This window comes from Lineus longissimus, chromosome 17 (assembly GCF_910592395.1).
Source record: "Lineus longissimus chromosome 17, tnLinLong1.2, whole genome shotgun sequence".
Taxonomy (NCBI): Eukaryota; Metazoa; Nemertea; class Pilidiophora; order Heteronemertea; family Lineidae; genus Lineus; species Lineus longissimus.
This window is the reverse complement of record NC_088324.1, coordinates 11,293,800-11,319,682: the sequence shown is the minus strand read 5'-3', so window position 1 is coordinate 11,319,682 and position 25,883 is coordinate 11,293,800. Positions and strand designations below refer to the sequence as shown.

The 25,883-nt window shown below is 42.9% G+C and overlaps 1 protein-coding gene across 5 annotated transcripts; it reads right to left on the bottom strand.

The window, feature by feature from the left end:
• Positions 1 to 1,615: 1,615 nt before the first annotated feature.
• Positions 1,616 to 24,817, bottom strand: LOC135501214 (spectrin alpha chain-like). 5 transcript variants are annotated; one of them, XM_064793147.1, is made up of 33 exons: positions 24,738 to 24,817; positions 20,748 to 21,017; positions 19,795 to 20,061; positions 19,259 to 19,447; positions 18,769 to 19,005; positions 18,253 to 18,543; positions 17,669 to 18,097; positions 17,038 to 17,398; positions 16,608 to 16,906; positions 16,026 to 16,343; positions 15,557 to 15,799; positions 15,132 to 15,412; positions 14,723 to 14,837; positions 14,285 to 14,359; positions 11,837 to 12,120; positions 11,338 to 11,599; positions 10,983 to 11,147; positions 9,310 to 9,458; positions 8,806 to 9,099; positions 8,412 to 8,659; positions 7,774 to 7,806; positions 7,232 to 7,631; positions 6,631 to 6,972; positions 6,219 to 6,450; positions 5,853 to 6,089; positions 5,557 to 5,693; positions 5,222 to 5,411; positions 4,731 to 4,910; positions 4,444 to 4,611; positions 3,977 to 4,173; positions 3,569 to 3,769; positions 3,288 to 3,438; positions 1,616 to 2,980 (listed from the first exon to the last, which is right to left on the bottom strand). In XM_064793147.1, exons 2-33 carry the CDS (start codon positions 20,991 to 20,993, stop codon positions 2,855 to 2,857), a joined length of 7,347 nt encoding a protein of 2,448 aa, XP_064649217.1. In that variant the 5' UTR covers positions 20,994 to 21,017; positions 24,738 to 24,817; the 3' UTR covers positions 1,616 to 2,854. The 5 variants fall into 5 exon arrangements, with proteins under 5 accessions (XP_064649217.1, XP_064649218.1, XP_064649219.1 ...); XM_064793148.1 differs by lacking the exon at positions 24,738 to 24,817 and adding an exon at positions 21,734 to 21,750; XM_064793149.1 differs by lacking the exon at positions 7,774 to 7,806.
• Between the last annotated feature and the right edge of the window lie 1,066 nt (positions 24,818 to 25,883).

Here is a 25,883-nt window from a genome sequence, read left to right as displayed (position 1 = left end):
ACCAATGAGACTCACAAGACAGTGTGGCATATTGACGTTGTGGATTTGCAAATGATGCTATCTCTCCACAGCCAGCTGTGTATCGTGAAGAGCACACCTGGGCTACCCTTGGTTTTGACACTGAGTGATTGACCATGTTGTAACATTGTAAACAAACTTCAAACTTGTGACTTTCTACAACCAGTTATGTCTGACGAAGGACTCAACTTGGCTTTTGATCTACCCTTGGTTGTGACACTGAGCTGAGCACTACTCATTTCTAAGTTGTGCACTGTCCAAAGTACACCAATCATGAGGTCCCACTTGTACTAGCTTAGTCATCACGAACTACACTAACAGAGAGACTTGTGAGTGAAGTGTGAATGTGTCACAGAGACTAGATGAAGTACACCTTCAGCCTGACAATGAAGTAAGCCTTAGGCAATGTGTCTTTTTAGGGCTTGCCCAGACTGTCCTCATCATATTGGGGTCTCTTGCAGGGTAGTGGACACTTCACAATATTTCAACAGTTCAATGCGTAGAGCCTGTAAAAGCCAAATGGAGGATAAGGATATGAACCAGAAACATCAAATTCCATTGAGCTGTCTCCATGGCCTGACCGTCCGATGACGTCGTTCAGTAGCCAGAAAGCCAGGTGCTAAGGGATAAAACACCTTCAGTGTGTCGGAAGGTGGGATTATGGTTATGTTGTGTTCTGTCACCAGGGCTACACCCGTACTGCCGGTTTACACTGAGATGCGATACTCTGCACAGCACTTACCCCAGGGTGATAGTCACTTCTCCTGCATCCTTTACTGTGATATGGTCCTTTCTGTAGGCATGTCTGACATGCATACCCGACACTGGCAGCACTTTCTATGGAGTTCTTTCTTTTCGGTAGGGACACCTGTGCTTTTGTGTGTCAGGAGCTGTGTTGTGATATGTGAATGGACTGGATAAAGCCACTTCCCAGTCCTTATTAGGGCCATTTAGACTAGTCCTCAAACATATGAGGTAACATGATTATCTGCTCCCACCTGCAGGTTGTGTCCACCTATTGTCAGGGGCAGACAAGCTGAAGGCTTTTAAAATGACTATCTGCCATGTGGGGTAACACCCAGCTCTGCAATTCTGCCAGTATCACAGTGTACCTCCTATCGACCCATCCTCGGAAGCGACAGGCATCACTACCTTGTCTTGTTTATGATTCTCAATTCAAGATTGGTCAGTGATTAGCCTAGTGGCCCAGTGACCAACTTAGAGTCAATTCAGTATCTAAAACTTCAAGGACAAGTTTTTAATGCCAAGTCATGACTATGAAGTTGCTGGACAGTGTGATCGACAAGACCATCGAAGTAGGATTTGTACTTTGATCCGGTCACATGCCAGACCGAGTTGTGACATGCTTTTACGGTCTTCTCACAAAATATTGCCCGATCTGACAGGAAGAAGCCTTTGTTGACAATCCTGAGAGCGTCAACATTACAGAATAAAGACTTTATCCAATGAAACTCAATTATCACGATATGGATTTCATCCAGAAGTCTGTAGGGTCAGATTATGACGGTTCAAACAGCTTTTTGTGAAACAATCAAATTCATACAAAATACAGTCAAGTAAACAAGTCAAGAATTGATTCTGAGGAAAGCAAATGTTTATTACGGTTCCAACTCCAAGTTACAGAGACATCTTAGCTAATCTGAAAGCTATGGGTACATCATTATATGGCTAGAGAATCAGAGAACAGAATACAGAAGATATAGTTTTTCAATTCATATTCATCAAACATGTCATATTTTTCGATTTTTTTCGGAAGAAGATTATCACAGGTGAATGGATGTCAACAGGACGGTCGAAGTACTGCAGATGTTATGTATCAACTGTTCCATCCAGTTGCCTGTGACAAAATCCTGCAGTTCATCATTTTCATAATGTAGGACTCCGTCTTGACACAACTTTTGTTAAGGTTTCTTTGTTTCATGTTAAATCAGGACGCATGAGAATCAGTTACCAATATAATGATTACAAAGCATACAGCTTGTTCCGAAAAACATCACCCAAACCACCAGCAGCAGATATACGTATTCAAGCTTACTACGTAGACTATACAGAGAGCAGTCAATCTTTCCAAACCTAAAACAAGCTAGATTTACATCCACTGCTTCAACAGCTGACATCAAACAGCTCGTCATCAACTTGAAAACAAAAACCACAGACCAGACACCTATTAGGAGAATTATCTAACCAATATGCAAGGCATACATCCTTATGATGGATAAGCTACATCCATATACAGTCGATTCAGGCCAACCACAAATGAAACAGGTGCATGATCACTCGACATACACAGTTTCAGTCCTGGTTAGTATGAACAACTTCTTCACAAAGGGTATGTATCGTAGGGAGCTGAACAACAGTCTTCGATTGCTTGAGAGCAATAGAGGAAAAGTATATACCTTGAGAGCCGGAGAACAAGTGCAGGTTGTCCATCTGTCTTTGAACTCCCACAAAACAGTCACATCAAAAACATTTCCAAACTGAAGCAAACTTGTCCAAAAAGAAATTTATGACCATTCAGATTTTCAAAATTGAATCCAAATATATCTGTTGATCTTGGCGTCCAACCAGGTTATATGATATAACCAATGCTCTCTGAAAAGCTAAAATGCCTTTCAACATACATGTACTATTGCACATTTGTAATTTTACTCTTCAGGACAGCTGCACAAGTCCTCGGACCTTTATGGAACCGTAACAAAGCACATATATGGGCAGCTAAATGATTGCTAAAGTTAAACAGTTACGTAGGCCTAATCGCAGACCAGGCCTACACCATGGTCGGCCTCAAACAAGGATGCTTGGAGGCCTAGTTAGGTTAGTTCGAGAAAAGTGTTTGCGTAAAATCGGTGTAGTCGTATGCGTCAGGTATTTCATGACCGCCCTTGTCGATGTACTGTTTCATGTGACGTAGACAGTAGTCCGCTTGGTCCCTCGGTAGATTCTGGAAGGCGAGATTGACAACGAATTAGAACGGGTCACGAAAGAATACACACAGCCATTTGCCATTACCATCAACCAAACAGAATATAAAGCTCATCCAACCTTATCACATAGATGGATGGACTGTTGAATTGTAGCAAGCCACCTAGAGTAACATCAAACTTTACAGCTTCCATGAAACTCTTCCAAAACCATGCATGAAGCCTATTTGGTAGATGTATCCTTTAATCTATCAATCAAAAACAACCAATGAAAACAGAACTCTGTCAAGCTTCAATAACGTTCATGCATGCTACAAAAAAACTTACTGCATAGAGCTCTGCCGAAGTGATATACGCTTTTTCTCCATCTGCAGTGAGAGCTCGGAAAGCTTCGATCACCTCTTGGCTGGTCTGCACGTTCTCTGTCTCCCGGCTGATCATAAACGCCATGTATTCTTGTAGCGACACAAGACCATCCCTGGAAAATTGGAGCAAACAGATGAGTATCAGTGGTACACTAATTTTGGTCCAAACAAATTTACAAATGCATTCACTTAGTTTCAGTTTACAAGTTATATGTGATGAGTAACTTCTAAGGTAATACTAACCTATTTGGATCAACTGAATCTAGGATAGCCTGGAACTCGGGATCAATCTGTCCTTCCTCCACCATGGGTAGATCATAACCCAGGGCACGCAGACAAGACTTGAACTCGTGATGGTCGAGCTTGCCGGACTTGTCCTTGTCGAAATGTTTGAACATCATTGTGAACTCTCGCAGGGCATCTTCTGATACACCACTCTGGTTGCTGGAAAAAGATAAACCAAATTTTGTCAATATACGTATCATGGGTTGATGGTTTTGCCTTTTATCAGCTTATGATGACCAGTCAGTCAGCCGTAACCTTCATTTTAGACCTTTGATATGCAGAGACGTGATACACAATTTCATCTTAGAGTACGAGAGACTGAACAAGAGTTCTGATGGATCATTGGTTCAAAGACCACAAACGTACCGAGCCTGTATCTGTTGCTCCAAGTTGTGCTGCATTCTCATGCCCAGCTGGTCTAACTGATCCCATTGTTGAGCCAGACCCACGGTGCTGTGCTCGGTGTAACGGTTATCCAGGATGAGTCGCTCCTCCATCGCTGCACCCAAATCTTCTATACGTTTCAGGTGTCCCTTCTGGGCACGTACTTCTGCTGACTTGCGCTGGAAAACAAGCAGATGGCTCTTAATCCAAGTCCAGAGAACAGTCACTGATGAAAATTGACTTGCCACAAGGGTTGCTTGATCAGTGCAGTAACGATATATTGCACCACATGAGGCAGGACAACATCGTCACCTAATCACCAGTAATCTTCTGGTGTCCGAGCAGGTTAAAGAGATTCTAAATCCGAAACAGAACTTGGACAAGAAGGCAAACTGAAACTGATTTTCAATTTGATATATAGATTCAAGGAATTTGAAGTTATTCATTACCTTGACAGCCTCCAGCTGTTCCTCAAGAGTACCCGATCCTTCCATCATCTCAGACCTTGTCTCAGTCAACCATGCGTGGAACTGGTTAGCCTCATGGGCAAACTGTTTACGCAGCTGGTCGTTATCTTCTTGACGCTGTTGCTCACGAGCAAGCTCCATGTCACGTTCCTGTAAGTAGAATGAAAGTGTTATTTATAAGGACAAAACGCAACTTGAAAACTCAAATATGTGCAGTCATGGAAGGAGTTCAATCTCAAGTAACTTCATATCAATTTGTTTCTACTTGCCTTGATGATTTTCTGTAGGTTCTTCCAGGTGTCTTCCAGGGCGTCCATGGTGAACCAAGTGTAGGGGTTAGCTCCCACATTGAAGCTCTTGATCTGCTTATCGAGGGAGGCGAGCTGGTCAAAGTCTGCCTGGGCAGCGCTGAGGGAGGCCTTGAACTGGTCATGGGCTTCACGAAGAGCCTGCAAAGAAAGTGAAAACATGAGAACATCTTAGTTACAAAATAGGGACAACTTGGAGATGTGGGAGGGTTCCTGGATAAAGAAACTGAAGATATCGAATCGAATTCAAATCCAGACCATGTTGGCCTATGTAAAATGGTCAAACCATTATATTTCACTGCCTTAAAGCTTCAACCATATGCATACCCCAATCTACCTCTGGTGATGATGGTGAACTAAGGCTTCTTGGTCTTGTGACAGAGTCCAGAGCCAAGAGTTTAATTCCATGAACATTTGGTCTAAATCCAATGCCTCTTTTCCAAAGTACTCACCTTGATCTCTTCTACGGAGTTGCAGCGGACTGGGTCAGTCAAATCTTCCTCTGCATTCTCAAACCAACTGTTGAAGGCTGAGGCCTTCTTGGCGAAAGTAAGGTAGAGGTCTTCTACTTGGCGATACTGCTCTTGGAGTTTCAGCAGACGCTGGCGGCGGGACTCAGAGTCACCCAACAAGTGCTGCCACCTGAAGTGAAATTGATGGGTAAGTTAAAAGGTCCACTATTTTCAAATCAATCCACAAGATCTATGCCAAATCCAGGTTTCTAATCACTCCAAGCTTCCAACTGCCAGTCTCTTTGCATGCCTTATGGTGGTCAAGTAAAACCTACCTTTCGATGACATCACTGTATCTCTTCTCAATAGCGGGTGTCTGGTGATGCTTGGCTTCCACCAGTTGTTCCTTCAGAGCCGTGATGGTCTGGATTCCTTCCTTCTCAAATGCCTGCAAGCCGGCATCGAAAGTTTCCTACAAGTGGAGAACAGATTCATGCATTTATTGGTTGATGATTCATTTCTGCTCATTCTTGTCCAATAACACTGTCGTAATATTAAGGACCCGAAAGATCTAGTGTTAAATCAAAGAAGTTTATAGACAAATTCCATTCAATGTTTGTGGAAGACTTACTTGTTTTGTGAGAAGAGTCTGCACAGATGACAAATCACGGCCGTAATCCTCCGAGCGGACCTGGGTCTCCTTGTCGGCAATCCAACTCTCAACGACGTCGGTCTTCCACATGAACTGGAGGAAGGCGGAGTTGTCGATGAGCTTGCCACGGCGGCGGTTAGCAGCTGTCTGCAGGTTGTTCAGCTTTTCTTTCAGGCCTTCGCAGCGCATGGTGATGTTCTCATGTTGGAAGTTACCCTGAAAGCAACAGGACGCAATGGTTTAACATGTTGCTCTATCGATGTCTATGTCCTAGACATCATGTTGTTATCCGAGAGAATGAAATGTGGCAAACTGAGCAGAATTGGATTTTGTAGTTATTCCTACCTCTTCGATGAGCACCTCGCCCTGCCTTGAGATCTCGGTGCACCTGTCTTCATGGACCTTGAAGTCGGTGGCGAACGCATCGTGCTTCTTCATTAGGCCTTGAACGGCAGCCAGGGTGTCGCCGTAGTCTTCCCCAGAGAGAAGATGCTCCTTCTCTAGGATCCACGCCTCTTCTTCTTCGATGCTGGCGCAGAACTGTTGGTAGGCAAGAGATTCCTCAAGCTTCTGACCCCTGGAAAGAAAAGAGATTGCTTAGTGACAGAGATCAAGAACAGGTGGCAGAGGGATGCCTTATTTAGTTATGACAGCCGAATTGAGAGATAGTCTTTCTTGACATGTTGTCAGAGAAAGTTAACCTCAAGGGGGGAAGTGTCGGTACTCAGATACATCAATCAATCAACTTCAAACTCACCTGTTGGTAGACATCTGCCTTAGCTCTTCCCAGCTCGACTGCAGTTGCTCAATCCTGTTTTCTATGTCCTCACTTCCGAGGGTGGTCTCCTCCATCAGCTTGCGTCCAGCCTCCTTCACTGCTTCGATTGCCGGCTCATGGCTTCCCACTTCTGCATCGAGACGTTTGTGTTTCTTCCTCAGGTTCTGCACGCCGGTCAGGTCACGTCCATAATCCTCAGAGCCAACCAGGAGCTTCTTTTCTCTGATCCAAGCCTCTTCGTCATCAATGTCTCTGAAGAACTGGTGGAGGATGAGAGCTTCATTCAAACGGATGCGGCGCTGCTCAGTGATCTCCTTTACTCTGGAAAAAAATCAGGAACAGACACTTAAGAGTTCAGTAGATACAAAACATTTTTGATAACTAATGTCGTAGCATCTTCCCGAGAGCCCCTGCTACTCTCCTGGTAAGGATAGGTGCTGCCACCATCATACTGGGATAGCCTCGTGGATCCTGCCCTGCTCCCTTGCCAATCCTGGACTAAGCATTGCAGTCCCTGCCACTGCCATGAGCACATGGCTGTCCCCATCAACCCAAGTAAGTTCTGTCTCCAATTTCTTACCTTTCATATCTCTCATTAATGTTCTTCTTCCTCTCGATGATATTCTCGGAATCAAACGCATTGGCTTCGACAAATTCATCAGCGACACGGTTCAGCTCGTTCATACGATCCTGATGTGCTTCAACATCAGCTTCCAAAATCTGGTGCTTCTTGTTAAGATTCTGTACACTGGCGAGATCCTTCCCGTAGTCATCAGATTGGATCACATGCTCGACTTCATCCAACCAGAATTCCATGTCCTTTACGGCGGCATTGTAGACAGCCTGGCGGTTGGCCTCCTTCAGTTTCTCGCTCTTCTCCGTCGATTTGGTTACGAGGTATTCCCACTGTTCCGTCAGGTTGACGATGCGAGCTTTGACGGCGTCGTCAGTGCCCATGCAGCCATCACCATCAACAAGATCTGTAACGGACAATAACAATAATAATCATTATCGCTTTCAACAATTCAAGAAAGAATTTACAATATATACAATCAAATATACAACGCACAACAGCAGATATTCGACTGCCTCTATTTTGTACAACAGTTTGTCAGTGCTCACCAGTGCCTGTCCGCCCATCAGATCCAACCAAGTCTGTAATGGACAATGCCAAGAATATTGTCAACCTTTTGCTTAAAAAAAACTCAGATAGTTATAAAAGAAGCAATAAAAAAGTCTATCAACGTTCTACAGTGCAGCCATTTGATTGGAAATTCATTGTTATCAGTTGGCCTGTGCTCTTTAACTACCATTAGTCATACCACTATCCTGAGAAACAAGCCAGCCAGCCAATGCTTTCAAACTACCATTGGTCATACCATTATCCTGGGAAACAACCAACTGGCCTGTCCTCTTCAGGTAACTTTGGTCAGGCCGCATTATGGAGTTTTACCGTTTTACCACACTAGCCTGCAATGGCTTGCAGTGACCTACCAGATACCCCGGTCCATTACGATCAGTCTTTACCAGAACCAGTGTAAGGATGCATTTTCATTTTTGAAGATCTTGATTCATGTTTCACACTCAACACACTCAACCACCTTCTCTGTTCACGTCAGAAAGAACAAGAAAGTGTGTTGTATGAAACCTGAAGGTGAAAACTGACACATGAGCATCTAAAAGCCCACACCCAGAAAACTATTTTTCTCTTCATCCAAATTTCTACAAAAAAATAAGCAGAAGACTTCAAGCTGACTTACTCTGTCCCATGTTGAGAACCATCTGGAGTCTCTCGGAGTTGGCAGCAAGCTCGGCTTCAAATGCCTGGTGCTTCTGGTGCTTGCTCTGAACGTTGGTTGGATCCCTGTAGGACTCTTCAACAGCCAGTTTCATCCTCTCTGTAATCCAGCTCTCCATCTCGTCAGCATCACGAGAGAATGCCTGCAAGCTCTGGGCCTCGCCAAGCTTGGCGCGATCTTCGATCAGAGCATCCTTCAAGTGGCTCCATCTATGATACAGAAGATGAAGTTAATGACTGGTGAGGAGGGCGGGCATCAAAATTTCGGCACTTTTTTTGCCAAGTCTCAACACCAAAGAGGGACATCACTTTTCACGAAGGTCAATGGAAACAATAGACAATATATTTGAACTAACCTTTCTAAGACCTCGTCTCTCTTTGCCTCAATTTCAGGGGAATCATAATGATCAGCAGAGCAAAGCTGCTCGGCAAAGTTCTGCAGTGAAGCGATCTTCTCTTCCTGTGCGTTCACGGCACGATCCAAATCCTCGTGCTTTCTGATGGTTGCGTCGACGTTCTCACCATCGACGGAGTCTCCGGAAAGTGTGGCTTCACGGGTGGCCATCCAGGTCTCAGCTTGGTCGCAATCACGGAGGAACAGCTGCTTCTCGAGGCATTGGTCAAGTTTGACACGTCGAGAAATCCAGGCCCTGAAGGTACAGAAATTGTCGGTGAATATGCCAGTGGAATATGCCCAAATCTTATGGAGTGTATGGAAAGAATAAGCTGCATTATAATAACAGCATATGCACCAATCAACTTTATTCATCGAGCATGAACACAGTTGGTGTCCATTCATGTCGTCAACCCCACTCTTGATGACACTGGTGCTCCACTCCCGATATGTCATGTCAACTTACTTTTCAAGAGCTTCTCGGGATTGGCCAAGACTCTCAAGTTTGTCCTTGACCTCATCGCTGGCATAATGGTTGTTCTGGAGAAGTTGGTTGCCGAACATTTCAAAGGCTTGGAAGGTACCGGCACGGGCATCGATTTCAGTGCGATGTTCCTAAAGAGAAGGGAAGACATGTTCAGATAGATTGATACAATCATCGAAGTTAAACGGCTTGACAAAAGGCTACCACCAAATTTGAGGGTTTGTTCACACAACACTTGTTGACCTGTAACGATGATCCCTAGAGTAATTTTCATGTTCCTCATTCCAGTCTGAGAAATTGAACATCTCAAAGCTCGGTCTCAGTACGGCGTCTTCAAATTCAAATACTTAACGCAGAAATGCAGATTGTGTGGCATTTCTACCCAACATACAAATTCAGAAGTAGCTTTTTACAGAAGAATATGAGAAAGGGAAACAAAAGGTTTTAATGTATTTACAGTAATTCACACAATTTCAAAGCATGTGCTCAATCAACCATTTTTTGCCTGGTATGGAAAACCACCTGCGACATAACAAGTGTAGGAAAACCATCTGCGATATAAAGTGTGCTTATAGGTGCTGAAATACCCTTTAGTGGATATCAACCAAACATGCCTGGTGCCTTTATAAGAGCAAAAGCTGCTGTGTGTTTCTTCGAGTTGAAACAAAATGGAAAGGCAAGCACAAGGACTTTTAACTTTGTTGCGCACAAATGGCATATCAGGTCACCTCCAACACTTAAATAACGATCTGATGCTTTAACTTCATATGTAGTACTACCATCCTGCGATTTTTACCTAATCCTCGGACCAACTTTAAGTACCTCCCCCCCCCCTCCTATGATATTGTACTACCCCTCTGTTGCACGCCCCTAAAGTTTGCTAAGAAACTCAACATCATGCCATGCTTAATGTTATACCTCTCCAAATCGAGAACAAACCAGTTCAACAACATAACGACTTCCTATTTCTATACCGAGACTCTGAAATGAATGTGTTATCGGGACATGTTAAGCTCTCTGCAAACAAGCCAGTTTAGCCGCTGCGAAGAGGGATAAAAAACTGCTGATAATTATCTCTGCTCGCTGCAACAAATAAACTCATTTGCAGAGCACTTTGGTGGCATGTCGGTAATTGCAGGGATTACTACCAGTTACTACATCTACTAAGCTGAAACCATGGTTTGCACACCCTGTTTGGTCTGCATACCCCATTTACCCTGTATTTCCATATCAACAGTTTGAGAGTGACCTGAACACAAGTCAATGAATTACACATGGGAACAAATTTTAGTACTGGACATTTTGAAACATCCAATTATAACTCAAGTCTCTTCAGAATTTTCCTCTCAATTTAGTTTGAAGAGACAGTGGTGATGGAACAATCTGTCCAATACTGAAGCATCCCCATTATAACAGCGGGGGTAGGGCACTTGTGTACCAGACAGATGACTTGATTCTTTTGAGTCCAAAGAAATACATTTAGGTTGAATAGCTTTAGCTCACTATCTTCACCTAAATACGCTGGGGCAGGTGACTGTGCCATGTGTACAAAGACCTGAAGTAATCCTTTTGAAAACATGGCACATACCTCGACAAGGTTAGGATTCTAAAAGCACATAATTCTCAGAGGAGCTTGGGACAAAGCCGAGTCTTACCTGGTGCCTCTCCAGAAGTGCTTCAGCTCCGGTTACATCCTTGGCGAGCTCCTCTGAAGATACTAGCGCCATCATACTGTTGATCCAAGACATCAGATCACGGTAGTCACTCAGGAAACGTTGAAGATCATAAGAGTCAAGAAGTTTGGATTTCCTGGCATCAGCCTAAATTTGAAACAAATAAGAACCAGTTAGAAAGCTCAACCAAACATCATCAAAAGTTTCATGAAATTTCCATTTAATTACCTCCGAAATAACCTCAGAGGCATTTAAGACAACCAGGAAGGACAAAGGAAAATCTCTGTTACATCCACAACATTTAGCACTGTTTTGTGAACAGGGCCCTGATATTTACCTTGCCAGTCAAGTTGTTCCACTTCTCATTCAGCTCGGTCTGATGGTGATAGATACCCTCAGCCTGGTCAGGGTGGGTCTGCATGATCCTGTTGGCGGTCTCATCAAGGTCGCGCACCTTGTCGCCAAGAGCGGCCAAGTCTCGCTCAACACCCTCGTGTTTACGCTGCAGACGCTGTACAGTAGCCAGATCATTACCGACATTCTCCACGTTGAGGGCATTGTCTTTCTCATCGATCCAGTCGAGGGTTTCATCAACATCCCTGGAAAGTGGTCATAACATTTAGTCAAAATCAGTTACAAATGATATGCTTAACAAAGTGTTGTTTGTGTTTCGACAGAGCCACAGTGGTCTAGTGGCTCGGATCCTTGGCTTGCGGTCAAGAGGTCCCTGGTTAGGAATGCTTTGCTTGAAGCACTGATTGAGCAGCTCATCTGAAGTCTACTACAGGATAGGCCAGCTTCAACCCTAGTTTGACCTGAGGCTGAACACTGCTTACCTGTGGTACCTCTGTACCTCATGTGAGCTCATCAAGCTCTCTGTCTTCTCACATGTGACCTGTTCAAGGGCCGTCCAGCGCTCATTCAAGACCGCAACCTGGCCACGGACCTTATCAGCCGCCTCGGCTTGACCAAGAGACTCAAGGGTCTCAGCGATCGTGTTCATTTCCATGAGACGAGCTTCATTTGTCTTCAGATCACGCTGGAATTCTTCGAACTTCTTCTGCTGTTGCTCGACTGACTCTAGATCAGTCGCAGTTTCTTCGGTGGTGGCAATAGTTTCCTGAAGCAAGATGAATAGATTTGTCAGAGAAGATTTTTCCATCAAGCTTCAGTTTGCACAATAACAAATGTCAATGTTCTGACAAACGGGAAACATGGGTAACAGTTTTAAGTAACATATCTTCCTGAAAAATCAAAATGACGATTTTATTGTGGAACTACAGAAAACAATACCAGAACGGAAATATAAATTGGCTATGAAAGATAATCCTCATTTCAACAATACAAATAACAGGGCTCTCTTGAAGCCAGAATAAAATCATTAAAGAGCTCGATAGACTTTGTCTGTCAAGAGTGATTTTTAATAGTAAATCTTCACAAAACTGTCCAACATGCCTAAGTAAAACTCACACCCAAAAAAAACTTGACCATATCAGAAAATAAATTTGGTTGCCTCTATTTCTGTACATCACTGGCCTCATGCAATATTCGTCAGATCCTACGCCTAGGATACCAGGTTTAGGTAACCACTGCTGACAGAATTCATATTCTAGTGAACCACATTTTATCACATATAAATGACACTGGTAGTGGTACCCACAATTAGATCATCAGCAAAAACAGCCTGAACCAATGTCAACAACCAGGGTTTCCACCAGGATCAAATTGGGGGGGACCCTCCCCACTTGAATCTTCTGAGGGGGCATGTCCCCATCCCTCCTCTGGAGGAAACCACGCCAACTAAGATGCAACCTTAAATACCGGGTTGGTTAAATACAGTGGGCACGGAAATAGTTACCATGACAGCTTCGTCTTGAACAGCCTGAAATGTCACGTCTTCAATTTTTAATCTGATACGTGTACCGTAAACCATGTCATTTCACATCAGTCACCTCTATCCTGACCAACCCAAGAGTAAGACGTACCCTTAAATACTTTTCCTGAATAAGTCACAAAATAGCTGTCAAGACACTACGATTGTCATGTAGAAAGCACTATGTGTACATTTCAAAATGAGTGTATACATGCTTTAGTCACCACACACTTCACCCAGTAGTTTCGTATTTTGCGTTTAATAAAACCCTTCATGCAATGATGTTATCATTCATTCTTTGCAAAAAATTCAAGCTCTATCAGTAGGCTTTATGAAAGCCAAGCTCTTTGACACTGAAATAAACTCAATTCCCTAAACTCATACCCGTGCCACATGGGCACCAAAGTAGTGGACCATCAAGTACTATTCGACTGCTGTACAGGACAGATAATAGGCCCGGGTAATCTACAGACAGACTCCAAACATGCCAGTGATGATCACTGAAGAAAATTTACAGACAGTTTATAGCAGAGTCAACCCTCAACCACGAAATCTGAAGACAATACTTCAGTTCTGCCCTAACAAGGCAGGTAAGAAAGTGCAATGAGTTGTGTCTTTAATACTTTGTCTTTGCATTAGCACAGCGCCATCAAGGCAAAGAGGAACGACTGGCATACTGCATTCCTAAGATGGAGCTACGGGCAGGAAAACATTTTTAGATTTCCACATGCACTTTGACCATTAGAACATTATGCCACAGGCATTATGCTGGATCAAACCATGGACATGAATTCTGCCCAATCACAGCAAAATCAAAGATTAGTTTAGCAGCCTCCTTACTGAAAGCAAAATCGATTCAAAGCTAGAGAAAAATACTGTAAATGGTCTTGATATTATGGGTTAAGCCAAAGCAGACACACGCTGTAAATTGTACTAATGCTCATCATAAATCGATCCTATAGTGTGCAAATTCATTTTGCAAAAGCATTAAAAAGCATTTTATATTATCTTTTGACTTATGTGCCGTTTTAGCCACACAAGCATGAAGCATGGAAACCACCGATCATGGTTCCCGACCAAGTGACCTCAGTTCTTGCCACCTATTTCTCGACAGATTTCATTCCTACTTTCTTGGTGCTTGTCTGTGCACCAGACAAACACCTGTGTTCACAACCTTGTCTGAACTGTGTCCACCTTGAGAAAACTATACTGCCCTTGGTTACCCAAATACACCTTCAGTGACGTGGACATTTCTAAATAGTCAGGACAGTGATAGTTTTCAAACTTCCCTTATTGTTGATTTCCAGCAGGAATGAAACTTCTGTGGAGAACTGGTTTTCGGAACAATATGTGCAGGGTCCCTGACATTCGGGAAACAAAGGGTGAACATTCGAAGAATTGAATTTAGAACCTGTTGCCACTCAAGCGTCGGAGCTGATTGACACGTAATGAACGTGTCCTTACGATCAACGGAAATGGCTTCTTCCTATTACCAGCAGATGAAAATGTTATATATCCGAATATCAGAAGCAAAGAACACGTCAATGACAATCTACAAATGTCTATTCTGACTCATTAAAATGGGCTGATTTGGTGATCACGACACATGAACTTGTGGCGTACAATAATATTGGTTAGGTCAGACTTTGTGGAAAAGCTCATTATCTATGGTACCATGTCAGGTAAAATGTACAGATAGTTAGGATGAATCTGCTACAAAAGTAGAGGAACTGCTACAGTTTTGTCGAAGAGCTGAAAATGCTACAATATAAACACACACCGGTGTTGGGTGACTGAAAACAATTTGGGGATCAATCAGATCGTAACTCTCAAAGTCATTGAACCTCACCTTATCTTGAATCCACTGTACGAGTTCGCTGGCTTCACGGACAAGTTGGTAGGCACGGCTCGATTCAATCAGCTTATCTTTTCTCTTTTTGCCAAGTGTAAGGAGGTGCTCATACCTGGAAAGATAATGGGGATTTAAACAAATCGCTAATATTCTTATACACCACTAAATCCGTGCCTGCCATTTATGCAACCAAAGAACGATACCGGATCAGTAACAAAGATTTGCATGTCCCTAAGTATCAACCCTTCACTTTATAGGACTTGAGGACCAAATACAATCCTGACGTCCAAGTTGTTTAGTCCAGAATAGCAGAACCATACAGATCTTCAATACATAGCCAAACTTTTTAAAGACTCAGCCAAAAATGAGTTCCAAAATGTTGAGATTCAAGGTGGGTATAACTTACTGATCTTCAATCTGTTTTTGTCTAACAGACACGGTGAATTCATCGGCCAAGTTCGATTGGCTGGCTGTCAGACCAGAGTCGATCTTCTTAACGTATGCAGCAGGGACAAATCCTTGACGATCATTGACCTCGACCTTCCACCAGTCCTTGTTGCTGCTGTTCAAGAGGGTCAGGACGTCTCCCTTCTTCATGGAGACCTCGCGTGGGCTCTTCTCGGTGTAGTCATAAAGAGCTACGACACACTCTTTGCCATAGTCATCAATAACTGGGGCTTCTTGTTGCTGCAAGATCAATCAAATTAGATTTGAGAACATACTAATACCAAGAATTAATGAACACTATTCTTCTTGCAAAGCATTCACTTTTAGCAAGAGACTATCCCGGAAAAAGATCACCAGAAGTTTGAGCTAATCTCCAATGCTTACCCTGCATGACTGAGCCTGATCCCTCAGATCATCAATGCTGGTCTGGAACGCCTCAATATCTCCCATGAGTGCCTCGTGCTTCTTGAGGAGCGCCTCGCTTGCATCTTCATCTTTACCATAGTCAGTACTGCCAACGATCGGTTCCTTCTCTTTCATCCACGATTCGCCCTCGTTGGCATCGGCAAAGTACTGCTGGGCCTGGAGAGAGTCTTCCAAGTCCTGCGAGCGCTGGTTTGCTTTCTCCTGAAAAGTGGAGGAAAACAGGATTCAGGTTTGTTGCTGGTGTGTCCAGGCACAGCAGAAATGGGCAGCTGCAATCTGGTTCAGGACCGGGATAATGGAACTTATTAAGACGTGTGAAGCCAACCACTATGTTTTCTCAGAAATGACCTAGGGATCCCCAAAGAAGATGTACAGTACAGGGAGACCGATCCTAAACTATTATGTCGAACATTGCTGTAATTTTTACCTTGGTATTATTCCACTTTTCATTCAAGTCCTCGATCTTGTTATTGATATCATCAGCGGCATAATGCCCCTCGTCCACCATAGCCTTGCCTTGCTTGCACACATCCTCAATGCGGTTCTCGTGGCCAGCTACCTCTGCTTGAAGTGCCTGGTGCTTCTTCATCAGGTTCTGGACACCTATCAGATCACGCCCCCTATTGGTGGAGCCAGCTAATGGTTCCTTTTCATGGATCCAATCTTCTTCGTCTTCCACATCCTGGAAGAACTGCTGCAGTTGCTGGGCATCAGCAAGCTTCTTTCGTCGCTGGACTATTGGTGCCTGAAAGTTTTAAAAGTTGGAAATGTTTAATTCATTCTATCAAAGTCATGAAGTTATGAATCAATAGTTGTATCAATGGGGTACATTACCAGACATCAACAAAGGGAACCGGATCTTGTAAACATTGCATATCATGAAAATATTTCATTGCTTTCTAAATATCAGATAAGCAAAACAAGGGGCAACGAAAACTGACAATTTAATTGGTCAAGCAGCCACACGACTCCACGTGCGGTGAGAAACTGAACATTTTCTTTAAGTTACCTGCAAGGCTTCGTATCTGTCCAGAACTTGCTTCTTCTTGTCGTTAATGTTGTCTGCATCGAAATGTGCACATTCCACAAAGTTTGCCGCCTGGCATCTGATCTCTTCAATTCGGTCTGAGTGAGACCCAATGTCGCCTTCCACCAACTGATGCTTCTTCTGAAGGTTCTGTACGCTGGTCAAGTCCTTGCCATAGTCCTCAGACATGAGTTGGCCTTCCGATTCAGAGAGCCAGATCTCCATGTCCTCACAGTTACGGTTGAACTGCTGCTGGTCGCTGGCTTCTTTCAGTTTCTTGCCTGTGAAATGAGAGGGAAGACTGGGGTAATTTTGGGGTAAATTCAGGCAAATTCCAAGTCAACTCATGCATAATCCGAGTCTTTTCTCAAAATACTCAGTCAAAAACAGTCAGCATTTGTGTTATACATACCTTTCTTGTCTTTCTGTGACTTCAGCTGTTCCCATAATGACTGGATCTCCTCAAGACGCTCCTTGATGGGGTCCTGGGCGTAATGATCATTATCAATCAGCTCCTGTCCCGATTTCTGCAAGTCATCAATGCGATGCTCATTGGCCAATATCTCTGTGTCGAACGTCTGATGCTTCTGGACCTTGCCTTGAAGATTAGAAGGATCCATATAGTTCTCATCAGCGGCTGTTTTCAATTTTTCGTTGATCCAGCCCTTTGTCTCATCGCAGTCTCGCTCAAACATTTGATATCTGTAGGAGTCTTCCAAAAGACGTCTGCGGGTTGTGGATTTCTCGTAGAGGATGTTGCGGCGCTGGATCAGCTAGAAAATAAAATATAACATTCTTTAATATCTTGATATACACAAAACTGCCGACTCCACCGAAAGTTAATGCTGGTTAGTTCAGACATCCAAGGAAGGTACTAGAATTCCATCACCAAGGCAAGCCTTTCTGGTGGAAACCGCGAATGAGGAAAAAATTTCATCATCACTAACCAGCAGCACAGAATTTCACTGAATTTAAATGAAATGAAGGAATATCTGTAAAGGGAGATGCTCTTTTTTGTTCTTAGAAGGTGGAGGTATACTGACCAGATCACGCCTGTGAGCGACATCATCCGAAGCGTAGTGTTCGCTCTCGATAAGCTTGGTCGCAAAGTCATCCAAAGCCTTAATCTTCTCCTCCTGGGCAGCGAGCGACTTTTCAAAATCTTCATGCTTCTTGATCAGGGACTCAACGCTGTCAAGCGAGTCACCAAGATCCTCGTTGGTCAGGAAGGCTTCTTGTTTGGCCATCCAAGTTTCAGCTTGCTCAGTATCACGATAGAAGAGCTGCAGATCCATACACTGCTCGTACAGGATCCTGCGTTCCTCCCACAAGTCCAAGAGGCTGGTTTTCTCATTTGCCAAGGTGACAAGTTTTTCCTTGACCTCCTCGACAGCGTAGTGGTCAGACTCGAGGAGCTTGTGGCCAGCTTCAGCTGTAGCCTTGAAACTGTCTTCTCTGGCATCGATTTCACCCTGAAAGTTGAAAGAAATTATACTATATTATGCTATTCAATGGCAGAAAGTTTACTTCAATTTACATATGAATTCAAGTATCCTAGATATTGAGATATTTCTTATCGGAACTTCAACTTAACAAGTTCATATCACTACATTTAAACTGCCCGTACCTTATGTTCCTGGTGCCTCTCAAGTAGAGCCTCGGCCCCGGCCACATCCTTGGCCAAATCATCAGCTGATATGATTGCCTTCATATCGTGGATCCAGCTGATAAGATCACGGAAATCTGTCAAGAATCGGTGCAGGTTGTAGGAGTCATCAAGATGCATCTTGCGGTCTCCTCCTTTCCCCTTCAGGTTTTTCCATTGGTCGTTGATCTTGTCTCTCGTGGAGCAGATTTGCTCAGCATGGTCGGGATGGATCTCGCTAAGGCGATCAGCCTCGGAGCTTAGGTTATCAACCTAGGAATAAAGTATAGAAGATTAATGTCGATATTCACGATTTTTTCCAGTTGTGTTCATTTTGTTTCTCTTCCCGAGTAGGTCTGTTCGGATGGTTGAGGTGGTCAGCCTCAGGGCTTAGGACACCAACCTGGGATTATAATGTCAAAGATGAGATAGAGAACATACTCAATTCTATAACGAAATCCCTGTACCAGGATTCCTTTTCATTAACATGATACTCACTTTCTCTTCCAGGGCAACCAAGTCTCGCTCCATGCCCTCATGTTTCCTCTGCAGAGCTTGTACGCTGGCCAAGTCACGGCCATAATCATCAGTGGAGAGTACCACATCCTTCTCGTTGATCCAGGCGTTGGTTTCATCCACGTCACGGTTGAAGCGCTGGATCTCGTGGGCGCCGAAGAGACGTTCTTGGCGGTGGCGGGAGAGGTTCTTTAGACGTTCCCATGCTTCGTTCATTTCCTGGAGAAAAGATTTAAACGCTGATACACACCGAAAATCACATACATTGAGGTCTCATTTTCAGCGAGGTTGATCCAACTAAAGACAACTGGAGCTTATTCCAGGGAAATGAGTGAGGAGGTTGGTTCATTATGAACAGGTCAACCCATTATCAACCAGGATGAACAAACCACAACAGACTGAAAGGTATGGCAGGTGAGTAATGAATAGAAGGGTCTCCAAATCAAGCCAACATCAGTAAAATCATACGTACATCTTGTTTTCCTTTGATTTTCTCTTCCTCGGGATGAGTCTCTTCCAAGAGTTTCTCGGCAAGCTGATTCACTTCTGTCACGCGATCTTCATGGCTCTGAAGATCTTTCTGGAATTCTTCAAATTTCTTTTGCAGTACCTCAACATGTTCTAAATCGCGACCGATTTCTTCTGATGTTACAAATGTTTCCTGAAAATTAAGCAAGAGATAGTTCGTTTAGATGTTTAATACACATAGTCTCCTACGATATGAAGTACAAAATGTATTTATGCGTGCCATATTAGGGCCAAAACACCCAAGATCTGATCAAGCTTATTCTGGATTCTTGATTCACATGACCTGGAGTATCACTCCCCCTGGATGGAATGGTGGTTTATTACAAACTAACTTACCAGTTGAGACCAGCACACACTTTCCTGGGAGGAGAAAAGCAAGGTACAGTTCACACAGGCGCCTTGCTCAAAGACCCAGAGATTATCGAAGTGGTGGTCCCATTGACTGTAACACATGGCACATCTAAATTATTCCTTTCTTACCTTATCGTGAATCCAGAATAGAATCTCATCAACTTCCCTCAAATACTGAACCAGCTGGAGTGCCTGTTGCAGACGCACACCCTTGATGTTGAGCTTCTGGAGCAGCAAGTCCCACAGACGATGCAGCTCATCCAGACGCTCTTGGATCGTTTCTGAAGCATAGTGCTTCTCGTTAATCATTTCCATACCAGTGTTGTCAAGGACGACAATGGCATTTGAGTGGGCAGCAACCTCGGCTTCAAAAGCCTGGTGCTTTTGGATCTTCGCCTGGAAGGAAATTGAAAGAGGATTTTGTTAATTTACTGTTAATTCTAAAACATTTTCCCTTGCTATTGTCTATTGAAGTTCAAATCTTGGTGAGCCTTCCAGACAACTGGTAAAGGGATGGCAATCTGGTTGTGATCAAAACTTACTAAAGATGCACAGCAATCAATTCGTTTTATTTTGGAACATACACATCCCTAGACAAGACTTTTTATTCAATCAGTTTCATCTGTTTTCCTAATCTTTTCTTATTTTTTTTTGTCTGTGATGCTATTTAGGCTATAAACCTAAAAGCCACTGAGCACCAGTCCAAAAATCTTTAATTGTGTTTTAAATCATAGTCTGATTCATAGGCATAGCACCTAGGTAGTCTTATATCCTACAGGTAGGCACCACTGATAAGCCATGGTAAGAGTAAGGAGGCTGCTATATGCTCAGTTATGTATCTGAAGTAGTGAATACAGCCTGGTTAAGCCATGCAAGTTGAGCTTTTCATCCAGACCTATTTCATGTATTTTCAACTACTAACTTCAGTCTGACAGGAGTCGGCTGCAATTTGCATGCAGTACTTGGCCTTTCTCTCATGATTATATAATCAATAAAATAGCAGCCTGATTTTATCTGTTACAACCATTACTGTCATTTCAATGCAATGCTAAAGCGAGACTGTATTCTAAAACCAGACAAACCTGGAGGTTAGTGGGGTCTTTGAAATTCTCATCTGATGCCGTCTGCAACTTCTCGAGAATCCAACTCTCCAACTCATCAGCATCTCTCTTGAAATACATGTAGCGCCTGGCATCCTCAAGCCGCTCCCTACGTTCCTTGGTAGCATCTTTGAAGTTCGAGTAGCGTCCCAGGACCTGGCTACGCCTCTCCTGGATATCCTCGACAGTCTCGAGGATCTTTATCTCCCGAGGCTGAACCTCCACCATCTTGACCTTCTTGGATTTGGCCTACTGCAACGAGAAACGTTTGACAAAAATATAAGTATAATAAGTTTTTAAACCCATGTACAACATTTCAATGAATGTGAGGAAAGCAGCAATGTATACTACCAAGAAGTACTCAGAGGCCGCTCCAAGATTCCCGCTTAGCGCCACTGCAAAAAATTTCAGCTACTACTGGTGTACTGTGTATAGACTAGAACCTAATTCTCAACAGGATAATTGAATAGGGTGTGCTTGCTATCATTTTATCACTAAATGCAAATAATGAGCAGAACTACAGTGTATGTAGGTCTGGAATTTGGGCCATCATTTCTAATCAGCCAGGGTTATACATTCAGTCAAGTATGCAGACAAGGGAAAATGGTGTCACAGTGTCAAAGAATTCTTCTTCAGGTCGGGTGGATTTTAAAATGATACTTGGAATGGGATAGCTGGGAGAAGTAAAAAATTTGCCTTTGACAAGAAAACTAGTTTGCAAACAACAATGAGTCTAACTGTCTCAACCATTGTCAACGTTCAAATGAAGAAACTCTTTCGGACAACACATTTCACAGACAGGGTAATCATGGCAATATGTTTTATTTCTAATCTCTACTGTGCCAACTGTACATTAGTACATATTCTTCATAACACGTAACTATAGTAGTAATACAGGAGCCAACAACACTGAACGGATAACTTAATTGACCAATCACAACACATTATTTATTCATCTCCTGACTCACCCTGTCTGACTATCCCAAGCAAATAAACCAGCCAACACCAGAGAAAGTAAAGTGCTCCGTAGGCGACGAATAGCAGTAGGATGAATAAGAGGAATAGATCGGGGTGTTCTTCAAGGAACGGGCACCTGTTCATTCGGCTAGTTACCGCTACGTTATCGTCAAGTTATAAACATGTACAAAAATGAACCTCCTCAGTGGATTTCGTGGGTTATGTTAGGTAATAGTTGGTCGGAATGTTGTACAATTGTGATATTGCCATCATGAAGAACAGTTCATCATCAGTACTTGATTGAGCTTGTTGAGGTGAACGAATATCGCCATGATCTCATCGCCAGCTGTCACTAGTGTCAGACCAATAGAGCCAACAACACTAACAGCAAGTTATCAACAGCTGACTAATGTCTGTCCTCGGAACATGAATTCCATACACACAGAGAAAGATTGTTTCGAGACTAAAACTTTGCCTCAAATCCAACAGCCACACCATCAGCCTCACTACGTTCAAATCAATACCCATTTTTAAGTCAGATCAATAGCGGAGACTGAAATTTGCTGATATGGTCCAGACATCCGGAGGAAATTATCTAGGCAATGTATTTTATCATCGTTTTGTAGCCAATGTTGCTAAGCAACTGACAGTCAGTTCAGAAATCAGCGGAAATGATATGTTAATATTCAACTGACCAAAACTATCAATGATTGATTTGATTTGGAACATGAAATCCTAACCCTGAACATCCACCAGGTCTATCATACTCCCAATTAAAGTTGTCATGACTACCGTCTCAACTACAAATTCTGGTTGCCTATATCCTGCCCATCCAAAACTATCAATGATTGATTTGATTTGGAACATGAAATCCTAACCCTGAACATCCACCAGGTCTATCATACTCCCAATTAAAGTTGTCATGACTACCGTCTCAACTACAAATTCTGGTTGCCTATATCCTGCCCATTTTTGCCATGAGAATCATAAAAGTTCCAAGTCAAATTGCATTCACCAAGACAACACAGCCAATTCCTGGGTGTGCCTGATCGTTGATAATGAAACTGACAATTATTACATCCAGGGTTTTTAAAACACTATGCCAATTGTGCGTAACGGAACACCTGTAGACATAATAACATGAATAATGATGCTAATGAAGTGAACATTGCTGGACGTCAGACATGTATTGGGTGTAACAAGCACTATTAATCAGCGCTCACCTGACTATTGACTACGCCAGTCTCGCTCTCTTTGCGTATGTCCAATAGTCAAGACCGACAAGGAAAAATTTGTTCACCTACTACATGAAGAAACAACTCGCCACAACAAAAGACTTGAAAATATGTTCAAGAATGCGACATGGAAATGTCATGGAAGTGTTCATTCAAACTTTTCCATTTCGAGAAAGCAATAACAATTTGGACAGACAATACTATATCAGGCAACTGCAGTACCAAGCACACGACGCAATGTTTGGTAATGGCATTCCAAGAGCACACTTGACAAATCAAGAAACGTTAATCCAATACAACATCAGGCATGATGGGGAAGCATTTTTTTTCAACAAGAATGCGACTCTAAAACTGAACTGTGGCATCGGAATCAATAAAGTTCAAATTGTGTATTACATGACAGCTCTTGACGTCGCCAAAAATTTATCCGCATGTCACTTGTAAAACATCTTGTTGTAACTCCAAATGAAGCTAATGCGTCTAAATCGAGACACTACACGAGACAATGAGACGGTCGCAATAACCAGACAACCAAAACGATAAACCAGCCACCAGATGTGTACTGCTGTACCTCGGTGCCTTCACCCAGCGCTGATGCTGGAGGAGAGATTCTGGTTGAATTCTACACTGCTGCTATGGCTATAGTGCTATCGATCAGGATGGCTGTCACCATGGCAACTGTCTTGAATTTTCCGGTGATATAGGGAGATCAAAAGAAACCACTACAGAGCATGCGCGGAGATGGCTTGGAAATTTCCATTGCCGTTTGGTAATGCAGCTGGAGCTTGCATGCACTATAAATGTTGCCAACAATCTAGCCACCGGGATAAGTTTGGCACACTCAAAATGACTGGCGCAATCAACAAAAAAACCTCATTTGAGCAATCAACCAAAGACAATAGCTGCAATCAACCAAAGTCAACTGATTTTAAAACCAAAATGGTACCAGCAACCAATGACAAATAATGGTGCAACCAACCAATATCATCCAGACCATCATTATTTATATTCATCGATGATTGATGCAACCCAATCAACCAAATTGTACCACCTCACACTCACTCAGTCATAGTCATACAACAGTGGCAGCGAGAGGCACCACCTGAACAAATTTATTCGATGTACATTATGCATCAAATTAGTTTCTAAATTCTAGCAATAGCATGCTATCTCATCATGTGGAAAATGAATTTGAAATCGACCTTTACGAAGTGGTTTGTTTGGGCGCTTACCAGTCATGCGTTTCACCTGAAACAAAGGGTTGCAGTGGCTCATGGGATTTTGTCCAAACGGCGAAGTCGGCTTCACGAATAATGTTGCATGATATTACTAGTCTATTAGTATTAGGCTAGTACTTTAGTACTAGTAGGCCTACCGTGAGTAGACTGTGAGTGACTGTACAGAACGGTGTACGCATTGATTTATTTGGGCTCCGATTTGTCTTCGTCAAAAAGGCCTGCCGGTATATTACTATTTACTTCTCTATCAATATGAATATGCACGCATCACTAATCAATACAACCAGACAATCCAATTATTTTAGTAGTTCTCTGTGCAGTCTCATGAGTCTGCACTGCAAAATGGGAGGGGCACCTGTATGTACGCTACCTGTACAAAATGTACAAGCGTGATGGGAGCGGCGACCTAATTTTCAAGCGATATTCGTGCACGTAGTACAGAATAACAAAAGATGCAAAAAAACACAAAATAGCAACACTTATACATGAATATACAAGGTTTACGATTACATCAACTTATTTGTTGGAAATCGAATACTTACTTCACAATTCGTAAAATTCTTCGACCGTCTCTTCCCTTCTTTCTGCTCTGCAGGAAACCCAAGATGGCGTTACAGAAGAGCATACAACCTTGGCTTGAGGAGAAGGTTTGTGTATGTTGTTCTACAGGTGCGCGTGCATTTTAGCTTCGGGTAAACGAGGCTTGTAGTGAATAATTTTTTTCCCCGCCTCAGTTTTTTTAATTAACCTTTTTGAGAACCGTTTATGTCTTTAAAATATTAAAAGACAGCATTGAATCATTCATATTATTGACTCAAACTAGAAAATGTTCTTTAAAGCACAATCGACTTGGCAATATTGACCTTGATTTTAAAACTATGTGAATAAAGCTAGGGGAATGGCAGTCAAATGTAACAGCCAATTCCATAGGTCTCGTTAGGGAGTTTTTCCCAAATGTGCGCGATGATGACGTGCCATCTATTTTAAAATGCGTTTCCAAAGTGACTGCATGAGGACAACCCATTTGTGTTGTATATCACTGGAAACGCCCGATTCCCCTAATTCTGCAGGATGTTAAATCGGGCATTTTATTTCTTTAAGTAAATCATAAGCGTCGCATTTGCTCCTAGCTCTGTTTACCATCCCAAATGGGAATATTGCCAATTGAGCCGGACAATCACGGAAAACCCCAAATATTATACCATTCTCCCGTGAAAGACAGTTGCTTACGCTACACAAATATAAAAAAATAATAGTGGGTCAACCATTGAACTTTTGAGATATGTTGAATTTTGCACAAAGCGAAAAACGCACCAACTGGCACTGGACGGCATTTCAACACGGGGCCGACGCACATTCCAAGTTCAGTGTACACATACGTCGGTAAAACAGTAAAATGCATAGTTTCTTGTTAGCCGCCTATTGAGCAGCACTTTAGGTTTTAGAAACTGAAAAAAACACATCTTTGCCAAAACAATTGCTAAATTAACACTGGCATACTGTGAAAACCAAGAAATTAATGATTTTTTAGGAACTACGGCCGCGCAAGAAAACAAAAAAAACTCCCTAATGAGACCCTAGGCGACGGTGGCGCTTTTTCGCGGGAGGATGTGGAACTGAAATATTCGCTCAAAACTTTCAGTTCCATCTTTTACCGTTAGGCAACACATCCTGTTTTCGAAATCCCG

What these genes read in the sequence shown, in the direction of transcription:
- LOC135501214 (XM_064793147.1), bottom strand. Translation starts at nt 20,993, where the DNA reads ATGGTGGAGGTTCAGCCTCGGGAGATAAAGATCCTCGAGACTGTCGAG. An exon ending in TCGCTCACAGGCGTGATCTG is followed by an intron (nt 17,399 to 17,668) that starts GTCAGTATACCT and finishes TTTATTTTCTAG; the next exon opens with CTGATCCAGCGCCGCAACAT. An exon ending in AGGCAGATGTCTACCAACAG is followed by an intron (nt 6,451 to 6,630) that starts GTGAGTTTGAAG and finishes TTTTCTTTCCAG; the next exon opens with GGGTCAGAAGCTTGAGGAAT.